Source organism: Nelusetta ayraudi, unplaced genomic scaffold (genome assembly GCF_046127955.1).
Source record: "Nelusetta ayraudi isolate G7.1 ecotype Tasmania unplaced genomic scaffold, CSIRO-AGI_Nayr_v1 ptg000132l, whole genome shotgun sequence".
Classification (NCBI taxonomy): Eukaryota; Metazoa; Chordata; class Actinopteri; order Tetraodontiformes; family Monacanthidae; genus Nelusetta; species Nelusetta ayraudi.
In genome coordinates, this window is record NW_027466182.1 from 996,630 (window position 1) to 1,010,895 (window position 14,266).

At 49.6% G+C, this 14,266-nt stretch overlaps 1 protein-coding gene across 1 annotated transcript; it reads left to right on the forward strand.

Annotated features, from left to right (window-relative positions):
• Positions 1–13,521, forward strand: tnfrsf11a (tumor necrosis factor receptor superfamily, member 11a, NFKB activator). The gene is made up of 10 exons (XM_076051072.1): positions 1–909; positions 6,065–6,134; positions 6,565–6,690; positions 7,213–7,359; positions 7,454–7,544; positions 7,881–7,957; positions 8,047–8,154; positions 8,641–8,690; positions 8,769–9,648; positions 13,192–13,521. The coding sequence occupies exons 1-10, from the start codon at positions 823–825 to the stop codon at positions 13,452–13,454; spliced, it is 1,899 nt and encodes a 632-aa protein (XP_075907187.1). The 5' UTR covers positions 1–822; the 3' UTR covers positions 13,455–13,521.
• Positions 13,522–14,266: the final 745 nt, after the last annotated feature.

A 14,266-nucleotide genomic window follows, 5' to 3' on the forward strand; every position in this document is an offset into this window, starting at 1 on the left:
CCGGGAGAAATCACACAGCAGAGTCCACTGGGGAAGGTCAGTGTGAACTTTTCGTTTTTCTTTTACTTTTTTTTTTTAATACGAGCATAAAGCAGTTTTTGTGGACTGCGGAAAGGTTTACGAGCAGCTGCGCTTGAATGCTTTATGTGAGGGGGGAAAAAAAGTTTGCATGGTCTTTTTTTTTTTTTCACTTGTGCGGCCTCCGTGGTCGCGTCTATTTAGCTGTCTGGATGAATAGGGAAGGGAGGAGCGTTAGTGGGGGGGGGTGCGGGGGGGGCATTCGGGCATCTAAACACCGGCTATCGCTGCGGACGTGTTGTGACAAAAGTGACGGCGGCCCTTGTAATTCTAACGCCGTGAGGTCGCTTGGATGGCTGCCAGGCACGCGCTTGCCCCACGCACGCTCATTCATTCAGTCATTCATAGAGGGAGGGAGGGATGGGAGGGACGCATCAGTGGTCGAGGAGGAGTGGAAGGAGTTCCCTCCCTCTGCCACCCTTCTCTCTCTCTCTCGCTCCTAATTTTTTTTTTTTTTTTTTTTTTTTTAAACTTCACGAGCCTCCGCGCGCAGCTTCCCCTCACAACGCGCGCGCCACAGCGTCGGCAGAGGATGCCAGAAGGAGCTGCGTGCTTGCTGCGCGGCTGCCTGAAGCGGGACCCCGGGCGCAGGAATGCGCTGTGAGACGGCGCGCAGGAGACCGCCACGTTTACGCGCCGCCGCCGCCGCCGCGAGCGATCCGGATACCGACAACCCCGATCCCGGTCCGAGAGAGAGGAGCTGCCGTCACCCCAGGGAGAAGAGCCACCGGATAGTCGGCGACCATGATGACGATGACGGGGCGCAGCCGCGCGACCAGCTGGATCGTCCGAGGCTGGTTCACGTGCGCCCTGCTCAGCCTTTACGCACAGGTAAGAAGACCCCCGCGCGCGTAACAAAGCGAGCGTTTTTGCGCACTTTGGGTGAAGGGAGAGGCAGAGTCCGAGCCCGAGCCCCAGAGTTTGACGGCTGTTTACAGCAAATGTGGTTCCTGGTGTTCTGGGTAGCGGGACAAGAATGTTAAAGTAGCGGATTGTGTTTCATCACGTGTGGCGAAAGACGGCAGTTGGACAGATTTCGTTTTGGAAAAACATTTAAGAAGTTATGATTGGGTCGAGTCCAGCCCCCTCCGGAGCGGTGGGGGTCAAACAGCCCTGGAGCTCAACTCTCCCGATGGATAATAAAAGAACTGCATTATACGATTTACCACCAAAATCCCCAATTTTATATTCACCGACTTTTGCTCTATTTATAAAAAAAAAAAAACAGCGGCTTTAGTTTTTTCCAGTTCTTTCACAAATTGCTGTGATGAACTCGTTAGCAGAGTTTCAAACAAACAAACAAAAAACCTCATAATGCCGCAGATGCTCATCTCCCCGCAGTTTAATTGAGGAAAGAAAAATAGTGTTATCCGTGTTGTTGTTTATGCCGGGGATCTAACTCCGACCAGGCGGAGTAGTTTATGCGCTGCGGTCGCAGTGGTGGGACTGCTGGGCACCAGTGATCCATCACTGCCTGCTCGCCTGTGTTACCGTAAGCCAGTCGCGGCTCTGACTGGAACACACGCTTCTTTTCTTTCCTGTTGTTTTTCTTTTTTCTTTTTTCTTTCTTTCTTTCTTTCTTTCTTCCCAAATCTCTACTTTTTAAAATGTGCAGGAATTAAGATTAGCAGGAGTCGATTCCGAGATCACTGCGTTTTGCCCTTTTTTTGTCACGGTTGGAGTGGGGGGGGAGGTGGCCCGCTGACACCCAGAGTGACAGAGGACGTGCCTGAGAAGTTTGTCAGAAAGAGAGCAGGAAACAAATATTTTGCATCTACGTTTGAAGGTGACAGTGCAGAAAGAAAGAAAGAAAAAAAAAAACCCAATGGGCCTCGGTTCGTTCTCGCCGTGGTCTCGCCATCGCTGACTCACTGCATCCTGGGAGAATTCCCCTTGTTTTCTTTCTCGGTTTTCCTCTTGCCTCTCCGCCGCCCGAAATCCAAATTCACTTCAAAACCGTCTGTGTGACATTGAGCAACGGGCGGATTGCTTCAAGATGTGTGTTTTTTTTTTTGTTTTTTTTTTTGGGGGGGGGGGGTTGGAATCACAAGAGCCAGCATATTAAAGAGTGAATAAGATGAGCTTTGTTGAATTAATTTATTTGCCTCCACACATGGCTCTGCTTTGCCATTGTTTTATTGCGGCGCTTCTCTGGCGATGTGGGCGTCGGTGCATCCCCGCGTCTCCCCGTCGCTCGAGGCTTCTCGCCGCACTTGTCAATCATGTCTGGCTCATATTTGCATAGACGTGCCTGCGGGGGGTGGGGGGGGTAAAAGAAGCAATATCTCTTTTTATCAGTTGTCAGCTTTATTTGCATGAATTCACACATTCACAATTTTTATTTGCTAATAATGAGCAAAAATATATATATATATATGTATGTATATATATATATATATGCATATATATATATATATATATATATATATATATATGTATGTTTCGCGATTGTGACATCACAGCAGCTGTAAAGAAGACGATGCACCGAGTGCGACGTCACGAATCACATTTAGCGTTACCACGAGGCGTCGCCAGATCTTACGACCCCGGGCCTTTAAGCTGCGTCGCCACATTGCCGCCATATTGCCGCCGTTTCTGCTCCGCGTCGAGTTGGGTTTTAATTATCTCAGCCATCAGTCGGCACCGCAGCTTTAATGTGTGTAAGAGCATGTGCAACTGGGATGGGGCCTGGAGGGGGGGGGGGGTTTCCCAAAGGAATAAAACAAAAACAAAAAAACATGCCGCTAACCGTTTGATACCTTGTCTTTTATTGACTGATTGCTGGGTGAGACAATGGCCCTTCAAGATAAGATACTGGAAGGCGGCAAACAATTAAGAACTTTCAGGGATTTAGCTCAGGGGTTGGGGGGGATTTTTGCTCATAGGCCGAGGTGATTGCTATCAAGCTAGCTCCCGCGCGCTAGCTGCTCCTCTTCAAAGTGTCAAATGTATTTTGGGCTTCTTTTTTTTTGTTGTGCGGAATTAATCCCAGGTGCAGGCGTTTGTGCAAGCGCCCCCTCTTGTTATTGTGTCTGGCTTATCACAGATCACTTGAGAGCTGAAGAAGTCGCGCCGTGCCGTGTTTGCCTTGGCGAGGCGCCGGCAGCCGTTATGCAAATTCCCCACCACCCGCTTTTTTTTTTTCTTTCTTTTCCTTCTTTTTTCCTGACGGGAGACGGCTGCTGCTGCTGCTGCGGCAGAGGCGAATGACTCCCGCTGCTGCCGAGGGTGATAAAAGTGGGCGTGTGAGAGGCCGTCTGCCCTGAGCACCACGTACCCATCATCCCGCTGTCCTGCCGCCAGCCGCGCTTTTTCCATTTTCTCCGAAAAAATTCACACGCAATCAAGTGCAAGTGTGGCTCAAAGTTAGTTTTGAGGCTTTGGAACGTTCCGTCTTGACCCTTGTGATAACATGTAATCTCATTGGGTGGACCTTCTCCATATATATTTAGCCTGGGGGAAAAAACACACACATACACACACACACACACACACTCTGTCTCTCTCTCTCCCACATCGCCGCGGCCCGTAGTTTACGTGCGGTAGAGAACAAAAATACATTCCCTTGTGTTTCTTTCGACTGCGAATGCACTCTGGCCCAGTTGGATCTTCACCGTTTTTTCTGTCCCAACTTTGAGGACGCCGGCCGCCCTGCTTCCCCGTCGCCTCCGTCGCTTCTTCCTGGGCCCGATGAGCGCCTGAGCGGTCTGAGCCATTGAAAGCTGGACGTCATTATAACCTCGGTTTGGGTTTTTAAAACAAACTCCACTCGGGCTGTGAGTGGAGGTAATTAAACACTTGGCAACGCCCGTAGCCAGAAGTCAGATGGGGAGGAGTTTAGCACAGAGGCCAGAAACACAACGCGATCAAAAGGGAACATTGGCCTAAATCCAGTCTATAATTGTTTTCTCCCAGTATAGTGTGTGTAGTACGTCGGTGAGCTCTCTGGAACGAGTAGCCCTTTGTGATGTAACAGTGGGGGAATCATCCATCAACCCCAGGCAGGTTGGAAAAAAAAACAAAACTTTTTTTCATCCAGAATCAGCGCAAAATGTCTTCTGAGGATTCTGATCTGAATTCCACTCTGAGGAACCTGGACGTGCTTTTGCATGAATCTGAATATGCAGGGAAAATGGACTCGCCACTTAGAACATCAGGATGTCCTCAAGTGCAGTGTGTGTGTGAGAAAACGGTGTCAGAGTGCAGTCGATTCCCCCCCCCCCCCCTATATATAGACTCTGTGGTTTCAGGCACCGCTTCTTTCACAACAGCCAGATTCTCTAATTCAGCACTGTGGTGAGTTCACTGACCCCCCTAATTTAGGGTGAGAGGAGGGTGTGTGCAACTGCGTCTGCGTGTGCGCGCGTTTGAATCTGACTTTTGTTCACATGACTCTGAGTTCCCACTCGCCGCTCAAACGCCGCACGTCATGTCTAGTTTTTATTGCTAATCCACGCTAACGCTCGCCAGACAGTTAGCGCTGTATAGACACCTCTCGTCTTTCTTCAGACTATCATTTGCACAAGAGGGTGCTAGTAAAACAAAGTTTAAACACTTTAAGTGCAATTTGCAACTTCCCGATTCGTCGCCTGCACCCAATAGACCCCCCCCCAACCACCACCACCACCACCACCCCTCCTCCTCCTCCTCCCTCTCTCCCTCTTGTTTTCGCTGACACGTGTTTTTGTGGGTTCCAGGGTTATATTTGTCCATTTTCTTGCTGTCTTTGGGGGAGTGTGTTTAGTCCAAGTGCTCTGTTCCAGCCCCGAATATACTGTGGAAAAAAAAAAGCACAAGTTTCAACCGGCAAAGTGTTGCCTCACAAATGGGCTCTTTAGTGGTCTCGTGCTGTAACGAGCCCCTTTGGTGACCAAATCACATACTTGGGTTTGTGCAGTTAAATGCGGAGCGCTTTAATGTCGCACATTTATTGCGAGGGGTAATCTCGGCTTCATCTTCAGGAAGTGTGTTTCTCTCAAGTCACGTCCGGTGGTTTTGCACTTTACTGAAAGTGACCGTTTTTGAACTTCCACTTCTTCCTCTGCTTCTTCTCCTCCTGGGATTTTTTATTTATTTTTTTTCGACAGCCAATTGTAAAGACACGATTGAGACCGCAGACGTAAGCAAAACACGCACCACAGATTTGAGGCCCGGTCACTCTGTGTCACCAAAGCGTAGGTGTGTCAGCAAATGAACAAATGCTAATAGCTATTGCTGCTACTCCACCGGTGTTTCACTAATACTGTATTCCTCAAGGCTGTGATGTGTCCGTTGCTCCTCGCTCAATGATTGGACTGCTGGGTTTCAGCATTTTAGCGCACTTCTCAGTGAAAATGCACCATGTTCATTTTGCACACAACTCACAAAGTGCTTAGAACCCAAGTATATGTTTGCGTCTCATAATTCTTATACAGCCACTGTATGTGCCAGCTGTCACCTGAAGTGAAATTCAGACTCCGGGATGTTGCCGTATCTCTGCAGTTCAGGATGTGATTTCCCACCTCTCTTATGAAACACCTCTTTAATGAGCGAACAGGCGCATCCAGGAAAATCTCGCTCGCTGGACGTTTTACTTCCAGGCGAGAACAAAAGCGCGCTGTTCTACCCCATCAGGCAACAGTCAGGACTCTGTGTTTGTTTGCTGGTTTGGAAGGTGCACAGCGCTGCGGTCAGGTGCCTCTGACAGTGTGGAAAATGTTTCTGGATGCGTCTTGGAAATGTTTTTTTTTTTTTTCTTTCTTTCTTTCTCCTCTCATTAGTCACAGATCACAAAGTATCACATGTGGAGTTCAAGGATAAGCCGCAGAAGGGTTGCATCAGACGTGTGCGGTGCATTGATGAAACTGGCCCCACAATTAGATATCAATGGAGGTTTTTGATGAGGGATGCCATGGTCTTTTTTATTTTCTTTTTTTTTTCATTTAACGGCACAATGAAGCAATAAACTTTATTTAAAAGAAATACTTACAGTATTTTCTCTTTTCAGAGCGCCCACTCCAAGTGCGAGGAAAGCCACTACCTGAAGAATGACAGATGCTGCAAAAAGTGTGAACCAGGTGATGCACTCAAACACACGCACCCAGCGATCTGTATTTAACACCAGAAAGTGCGCAATCACGTTTCGCTATTTATTCAACCAGAGGACATAAAAATACTTTTCCATTCACAAAGATACTCATCCGAAGAGGAAGGAAGTTTAAAAACGGAACAGCGCGGCTTAAAATGTGTCCCCATGGCGCACAGTCTTACTCAGCGTCCTATTTAGCCACTCACCGAGCTCCCAAGTCGTAACATTTGACCCACTGCCGTCATCTTATTAATGACGGACGATTCTGCGGTCGATTTATTGCTTCCTACTCTTACGTCAGATGTAAAGTGGTTGCTTTGTTTGTGTGCAACGCTGCTGCATCTTTTTTTCGTTTGTCCTCCTCTTTAAACCTCTGCTTTCCTTCCTTTTCTTTTTTTGTTTGTTTGGTTCACCTCCAGGCTTTTATGTGTTTTCTCACTGCGCGGATTCACACCAGACCCTGTGTGTCAAGTGCAACCGTGGGGAGTACCAGCCCAACTGGAACGGGGAGGTGCGCTGCCATCAGCAGAAGCTGTGCGACCCAGGTCGGTCCCTGCAACACAAACAGGAGACAGTCGTTCAGTTCTTGGAGGTTCAGGCCTTGAAGATTAACATCAAAACATCGGCTCTGGCAAAATGGAAAATGAATAGTTGAAATGATGAAGTGAAAATAAGGAATAAAAGACCTCATTATTAGGCTGCAATTATGAAATAATAGGTTGAAATTGTGAGATGAAACATCAAGATTGTCAGAGAAAACATTGAAAAAAATGACACATGAAAAGTTTAAATTACAACACGGTGCTCACGCCTTGCACATAAATGCTGTTTGGGTGAAGTAACGAGCACAAGTGAGTCTTCTGAATGTTTGATGTGAGACTTTTTCATCTCCCTCACTTGACAATTGAACTGAAAAGTTCATCTTTTAAAACTCTTCAGTTTGATGTTAAATCGAGGCTGATTGACCTCTTGGTTTTTGCGCTCCCATGTGTTGCTGAATGTGCTGTTTGAGTTGTTTGAAATGTATGTTGGGGTGGATGTAGCTGATGGTTAATGTGAACCAACAGTGAAGGGCTTCATGGAGAGGCCCGAGAACCCCGTGGCGGAGGAGCCGTGCCGCTGCGTCCCCGGCTTCCAGTGCTCCGAGATCAACTGCGAGTACTGCGAGAGGATTCCGACCTGCGGCGGCGGAGACGGACTCGAGCTGGACCCCGGTGAGATGCGTGCTCCGAGGACAAAGCGTCTGCAAAAACATCAGAGCTCCCGGCGAGGGCGAGTTTAAAAAAAGGGTTTGCTGTCAATTCGCAGAGTCCACTTACGGGAGGAAGAAGTGTTTTCCGTGCAAGGCGGGCTACTTCTCCACGGACAACAACGGCCAAGAGTGCAAACAGTGGACCAAGTGAGTCTGGATGTGCGCAAATAATTGAAGACACAGTCGCCGGTCTGGAATCTTTTAATGCTGTGTCGTCGGTTTAGCCAGCTGTCATGAGTAACTCCACTTCCTCTGGAATCCGAAAGGCAGACGGCAGCCCGATTTGAAGCGATGACAAAGATAACGCCGTTAGCGAACTGCCGGGTGGCTCCCGTCGCCAGCGGTCCCCTTAGATCCAGGAGCAAGACATTCCTGCTGGCTAGAAATAATTAAAGGAAAAAAAAAATGTTTTATGTACGTGCCAGTTTTGCTTTTAACTCCAACTCTGGTGGTTCTTCCACACAAAAAAACTAAAACTTGCAGCTGCAAGGCTGAAGGCAGAAGAGAAATCCAGCCGGGCAGTGCCGAGGCCGACGCAGTGTGTGGACCGCATGTATCTGGTGAGGCGCGAGGCAAAGTGAAAAAAAGTGCTTCTTGCCGCGCAGGAAGTATGGTAAAGCAAGAACGTTTTTTCCGTTGCGTCTTGCAGGGACGGCGCCCTCCGGTGTTATCGTCTCCGTGCTGTCCGTCATCACCGTCCTGTGTCTCCTCATCCTGCTTCTCTTCTGCTACAAGGACAAACTCAAACTGCTCTCTGGTAGGTTGGACATCTCGATTAGCAAACACCTCTGTGGTGACACCGTTGAATCGCAAAATCGTTCTGGAATTTCACCAAAGAGGAGAATTCAACCGAGTTCTGACACATTTGCTGGTACAATATGTTTTTATTTATTGTTGTTTTGAGTACTTGGCCACCATGTGCTCTAGTGTTTTGTTCAATTTCCTCTCTCTGCGTAGCTCCAGAGCATAAAATGTGAATTTCAAATAGTCACCAGAGTTTCCACTGACACGGCTCTGAGTGGAAAATGGGTCAAATGCTAATTTGAACCGTCCCTTTGGAAAGAGGCCGGACATTTACACCCTGTGGTTGTGCACATTGGACTCGGACTAACTACTGTATTATTTTACAACTAGGCTGCCTGGTCGTCAAATGTTTTCTTTAGATCCGAGTTCATGTTTGCCCTGGATGCCTTTTTGCATTTTATCGGAAACAGTTTTTTGAAACTGTCTCTCCTCTGTCCAGTCAATCTACGATCCTGCGTCCAGAATCTAAAGAGGACTCGCATACAGCAAGTAAGGTCGAACCCAACCGTCTGTGTTGCCGCTCTGTCAAATGCAACAATAATTCATAGCATTTTCTTTCATCCTCAGGAGACCTTGGCTCCTCTTTACCCGAGCGGAGCCGGAGGAGGGATAGGAGGCCTCGGAGGCTCCAAGGGTGCCCCGTGTGAGGCGACCAACCTCATCTACCCAGCGACCCAGAGTGCCACCGCGGACGAGACCCCGTGCACCTTCCCCACCACCGCGCCGGATGTCAAGGTCTCCATTCCAGCCACGGAGACGTCGGAAGAGGAGGAGGAAGTCCCCCGGGAGCCCGCCGTGACGGAGAACCACAGCGAGGGCTCCGGGGAACCCGAGGAGGTGTCGGAGGACGAGGAGGTGGAGGAGGTCGCGGTCGTGGCTCCTCTCTTGGCCGGCTCCTGCGCGTGCGTCATGCCGGTGCGCGAGCCGCTGGAGGTGGGCGAGAACGAGGACTGCAGCCAGGCCGTGACTCCCGGGAGCTCCGGGAGCTGCTCCTGCGGCGGCCTCGACGGAGACGAAGGCGGCGGCGGCGGCGGCAGGGAGAAAAGCGAGAGCTTGAAGGTAGAGAGGGGTCTGTCCCTGCTCTCTCACGGCCCCCAACTCCCCGAACTCTGCCTGCCGCTGTCGCAGGCACAGGCCAGGCCAGAGTTAAAGCCTCGGCCCAGCGCGGCGGAGGATCCGTGCAGCCTGGCGAGCACAGACTCCTCCCCCCACAAAGAGGACGACGCAGCCTTGGACGGCGCCTCGGTCACCAGCCCCCTGGTTGTTTCCCCGTCTGTTAGCGGCCTGCAGCTGGATAAGACCCCCGAGGCCTCGAACCAAGGACAAGGCCCCAATGGACTCTCCTGGGGGGACGGCAGGGCAGGACAGCTGTCATCGGTGGAGACGGCTCTGGATTGCACGCCCGAAAGCCTCCACAGTCAGCTGGCAGAACCAACGCTTACCTCAGGTGAGTACAAGTTTTAATTTTTGGCTTGTGTGCAGCATAAACTTAGGAGGAGGGGGAAAAACGGAGCAGATGAATGGATGTAAAGTTGAATAGATGAATAGAAAGAGGAAAATCGACCAACTATTCGGCATACTAAGTACTGCCAGTACTTCCAAGACGTGCGAAAACCGATCGCTTGTGAAATCTGTGGAAGTTGAAGACTTGCTGAGACCCTTTCCACTCTCTGTTGGAGGTTGGCAAAAATGTGCAAGCAAAAGGCTTTAGAGTTGAAATCTGATCCGAGCCAGCGGAGCTGCAGGGTTCTTTAAAAGTCCAATTTTAAAAATTCTTCTTCACTAAAAAGGGGGCACATCTATTTTTTTTTTTTTTTACGTTTTATTTTTTTCTCCGCCGCTCGCCTGATTCCAAACGTGTAATTTAGGACTTGGGAAAAACAAATCGCGCAATGGTGATTGCGCGCCTTTAGTTTTTTCCACTTTCCTCTTCGCTCGTCTTGTGTCAACACGTCACCATTGTTTCGGTGATGAAAGTGCGCGAGAGTGTAGTTTCCCGGCAAAAAAAAAAAAACAAACTCCCCGGGGGCTGATGCAAATAAATGGCGCGTCGCGAGACGGCCCCACTAAACAATGTCAACGAATGCACGGCGGTTGTGCGCGAAGACTGTGGGATCTCGGCCCCTGCGTGCCAAGTGGATTTTGTGCACTTTGTTTGTGCAGCCCGTCGCCACTGTCTTGCCACAGGGTCGCTCGCGGCCATACATGATTTTTTTTTTTTTCTTCAGCGCTGCATAAGAGTGTTTCCTTTCCCGCAGAATAGGCGGGACGAGGCCACCGAGAATAACAGAGGCAAAATCAACGTTGGGTTTTTTTAATGGAAAGTTTTCTTGTAACGTGGTCGCTTGTATTGTTCTCACCGAGTGCACTGCCAGGGAGAGTTAAAAAAAAAAAACCCATCCGGGAAAAAGGCATTTGGTGTGGCCCTGAAGGCAGCGTCGTCGGAGCGGCCTGATTCAGGAGTGTTTAGCGCAGATTATTGATGAATGAAATGTCGCCTGTGCAGGAAGATTAATTTCGGCGTGCGGATCCGACGGTCGCGCTGATTTCCAAGAAATGCGCTTCTATTAAATCCAGCTCTGATAATTGCCCTCCCCCCCAAAATCTTTCTGCAGGGCCACACAGGCGGCCGTAACGCGATACGCGAATGTTAGATGAGCTCGCCGACCGCCAGAACCGCAGTCTAACAATGTTTTGTGTGCGTGCGTGTGTGTGCGTGTGTGTGTCAGCGTGAACTATGCCCATCCACCAAAGCTCCTGTTTATCCAGAGTTCCATAGGGTTGCGCAAAAGTGGCCGCAGCTCTAATTGGAGCAAGATGTTCCTTCAGACTTGAGTAAGACTTGAGACCGGAGCGGCCAATCAAAACACGCGCACGCACGCACGCACGGGATCACTGACCTCTGCACACCCCAACCTGTGAAGCTGTTATTTTTTTTCCAACTCTCGCTGATGACCGGGTGCTGTAATTGGGCATAAACTGTGTCTTCAACAGCAACTCACCGACGTTTCCCATCATGCCGTAATACCAGGTTGTTAAATTGACTTCCCGCACGTTTCGTTCAACCGTCCGGAAGAGAAGCGCAGGAACGAGCTTCCTGTGCCAGGCGGCGTTTTGTCTTTTTTCGGAGTTGTTTAGATGCGCGTCCGGAGCCGAGACTGATACGAGGGCTGAGAACCGGTAGTTATCCTGTCAGGACTGCGCCGAATTACGACTCAACCTCCGGAGTTCAACTTTGGTCTCCGGTTGTAAAATAAAAAAGAAAAAAGAAAAAAAAAGACAAAATCCCGGCCTTGAATCGCCGCAATTGTCGGGCACCCGGAAAAAAAATCATCCTGGTGTCAAGAAAGGACAAACAGAGGAACCCGAGCAGATTCCGTCAGGCTTTTGTTTTTCTAATTTGCGGTGGGGTGGCGCATAGTTTCAGCGGGCCCGCAGCTCTCCGACTGCCTTTCTGGGAAAAGGTCTCAACGCAGGGAAGCGCTCCCTCAGCCGTGCAGCTCCACGGAGGGTTCGTGTTGCACGAGTGTACGACGTATACGTGCATCGGTGCGGGAGGGCGCACGCGTGTCGGTGGGACAGACGAGGCACGAGCGGGTGACTCACGGCGGGTCGGCTGCTCAGCTCTGCGCTGCGCTGCTGGGAAGTCAGACAGTGTTGGGGGGGGGGATGCGGGTTATAAACTAGGAACCAGAGGCCTAATTCAATGAACGACAGCGCGGCAAACAAATCCACTGTGTTTGTTTCCTAATTCGCCCGCTTTGATGGGATCCATATGGGCATCAGAGCTCTTTAACACACTCTAAACTAACAAAGCAAAGCATGAAGGCCTCTGCGCACCAGATGTTTTCTTTTTTTAGTATTATTTATTGCGATGGACACTTTCTTCTGAATTCCATTTTTCCCTCTCCTTCCGAACTTTTTGGCTAGCTTGTTTTTCTCTGGCAGATGCGTCCTCGTTAGCCAGTGAAGAAGAGTTTCGATGTGGAAATTTTTACACATTTCTACATCGCAACCCTAGAGCAGGGGTGGGCAAACTTGTTGACTTGTGGGCCACAAAGTGCATGAGCAGATGTATGGAGTGTTTTAGTGACCGACCTCATAGGAGGAAAAATTAGATTGTGGGATTTGTAGAAAACATGCTTTCATGTCTCCTGAGTTGAAATGATTGAAATGTCTCTTAAAACTGTCATAAAATAGCTTTCATCCATTTTTTCCAAACTGAGTTTTGATATAAATTCCTTAAGTTTGGCAGGCCAGATTTAAAAGCTTAACGTGCCGCTTGTGGCCCCCAGGCCGTAGTTTGCCCACCCCGCAACGCAACAACCGAGCGTTGTTCGACAAACGACGTGCGAGCGGAAGAAGACTGACCGACTTAAAGGCGCTAGCGAGTTATTCATCGTCGCCTAAAGGCCGATGAGGTAAATAACACTTCAAAATATCGCAGCGCCGCAACAGCGGAGTATATCTGGGGGATTGGGGGGCTCGTCCTGGAACCCGCAAAGCCGACGGCTTTCGTTTCTCACGCTAGGGAAGCGGCGGCGGATTAAATAGGGCAGGGTGGACGACTGCGACGCGGCGGTCTGGTGTTGCTGCGGCCTCCCTGTGGTCGCCCTGCCAGGTCATCACGCCCACTGGCCCGTTTGTCATCGGAGGTTCGCCTTGCGTGGTTGTTGTTGGGGTGTGTGTGTGCATGCGTGTGTGTGCGCTTTCGCAACTGTTGCGCGTTTCGACACTTTTCCATAACAGAAATGTCATATTTCATTTGAATGACGTGTTTGTCACCCTGTTTGTTGCCATAGAAACCGTCACCAACAGAGGAATTTGTAACAAAGCCCATCGTTGGCAACCATTTTGCGCCCCGTCCTCTCATGTTGATGTCGTTTACCTTCGCTTGGCCGATGATATTTTGTGAATCTAATTGTTTTTCTTTTGAGGATTCCTGTAGAAACCCTGCCTCTGTCTCTCTCCCTCTCCTCTGCCGTCCCAGGTCAGGTTTCCGGGAACCACAACACCACCTTCATCTCCAGCGGCCAGGTGATGAACTTCAGCGGCGACGTCATCGTGGTCTATGTGGGCCAGACGTCGCTGGGCGGCGACGGGGCGGAGCAGGACGCCACCTTCGGCAGCCCCGTCCAGGAGGAGGCCGCCGAGACGGCGCCGTTCTTCCGGAGTTGCCCCGGCTCCTCGGCCGGCTCCCGCGGTGCCTTGCAGAACGAGACGCTGCCCATCCAGGAAGTGATGGTGGAGTGACCCAGGTCGGATACGCTCCCTCCCCCCACGCCCCCTGTGAAGCAACAACCCAAAGAGAATGGTTTGGAGTTGGATTCGTCGTGGAAACGCGTTCCCGTTTTGAACCAAGAGTCGCCGAATCCCTCCAGAAGCAGCTGACGACTTTTCAGTTTCCACCAGACGACTTTTCATGCCATTGCACTTGGAAACTCCCTTCGTCCTCGACAGCGACTGGGGGAATTTCTCCTGGAGGAAGGATGTGGAACTCGACTTCACACTGCCAGAACGTCGTTCCCAAACGGCGTTTTGGGGAGTTACAGCTCGTTTTCCAGCAGAAAGACTTATTATGACACTGCTTGCCCCCCCCCCCCAAATCTTGCCAAGGAAGGAAGTATAACGGGATTAACGTGCGCATCATTTCAACACTCTCACTGACTTTAGCTTCAAAGGGCTTTTCTTGCTTGGGTTGGGGGGGAATCACACAGAAGTAAATATTTTTACAGTAGGTTATTAGTGTTTTGTGACATCAGGAAGAGGTAAATTGAAAGAGAATTGCATATATAAAAATCTAATTATTGGGTTAAGGTACTGATTGAGGCACCTAATTTGTTGTTTTTACACAATGGTTGTTCATCTCCATATGAGCCCCTTTTCCTTTTTTTTTTTTAATTATTATTGTTATTCTCATCTTATTGCACCACAAGTGCAGTTTGTGTCTAAGGCAAAATGCTATGCATTTGATAAGCTATTTTAATACTGGTTCATCATGTTGTAATGTACAAGCCTGTCTTTACGCGGGTTTCATTGATTTTTACAAAGGAGATTGTTTAATT

What these genes read in the sequence shown, in the direction of transcription:
- tnfrsf11a (XM_076051072.1), top strand. Translation starts at nt 823, where the DNA reads ATGATGACGATGACGGGGCGCAGCCGCGCGACCAGCTGGATCGTCCGA. An exon ending in TGCTCAGCCTTTACGCACAG is followed by an intron (nt 910 to 6,064) that starts GTAAGAAGACCC and finishes TTCTCTTTTCAG; the next exon opens with AGCGCCCACTCCAAGTGCGA. An exon ending in CTGCAAAAAGTGTGAACCAG is followed by an intron (nt 6,135 to 6,564) that starts GTGATGCACTCA and finishes GTTCACCTCCAG; the next exon opens with GCTTTTATGTGTTTTCTCAC.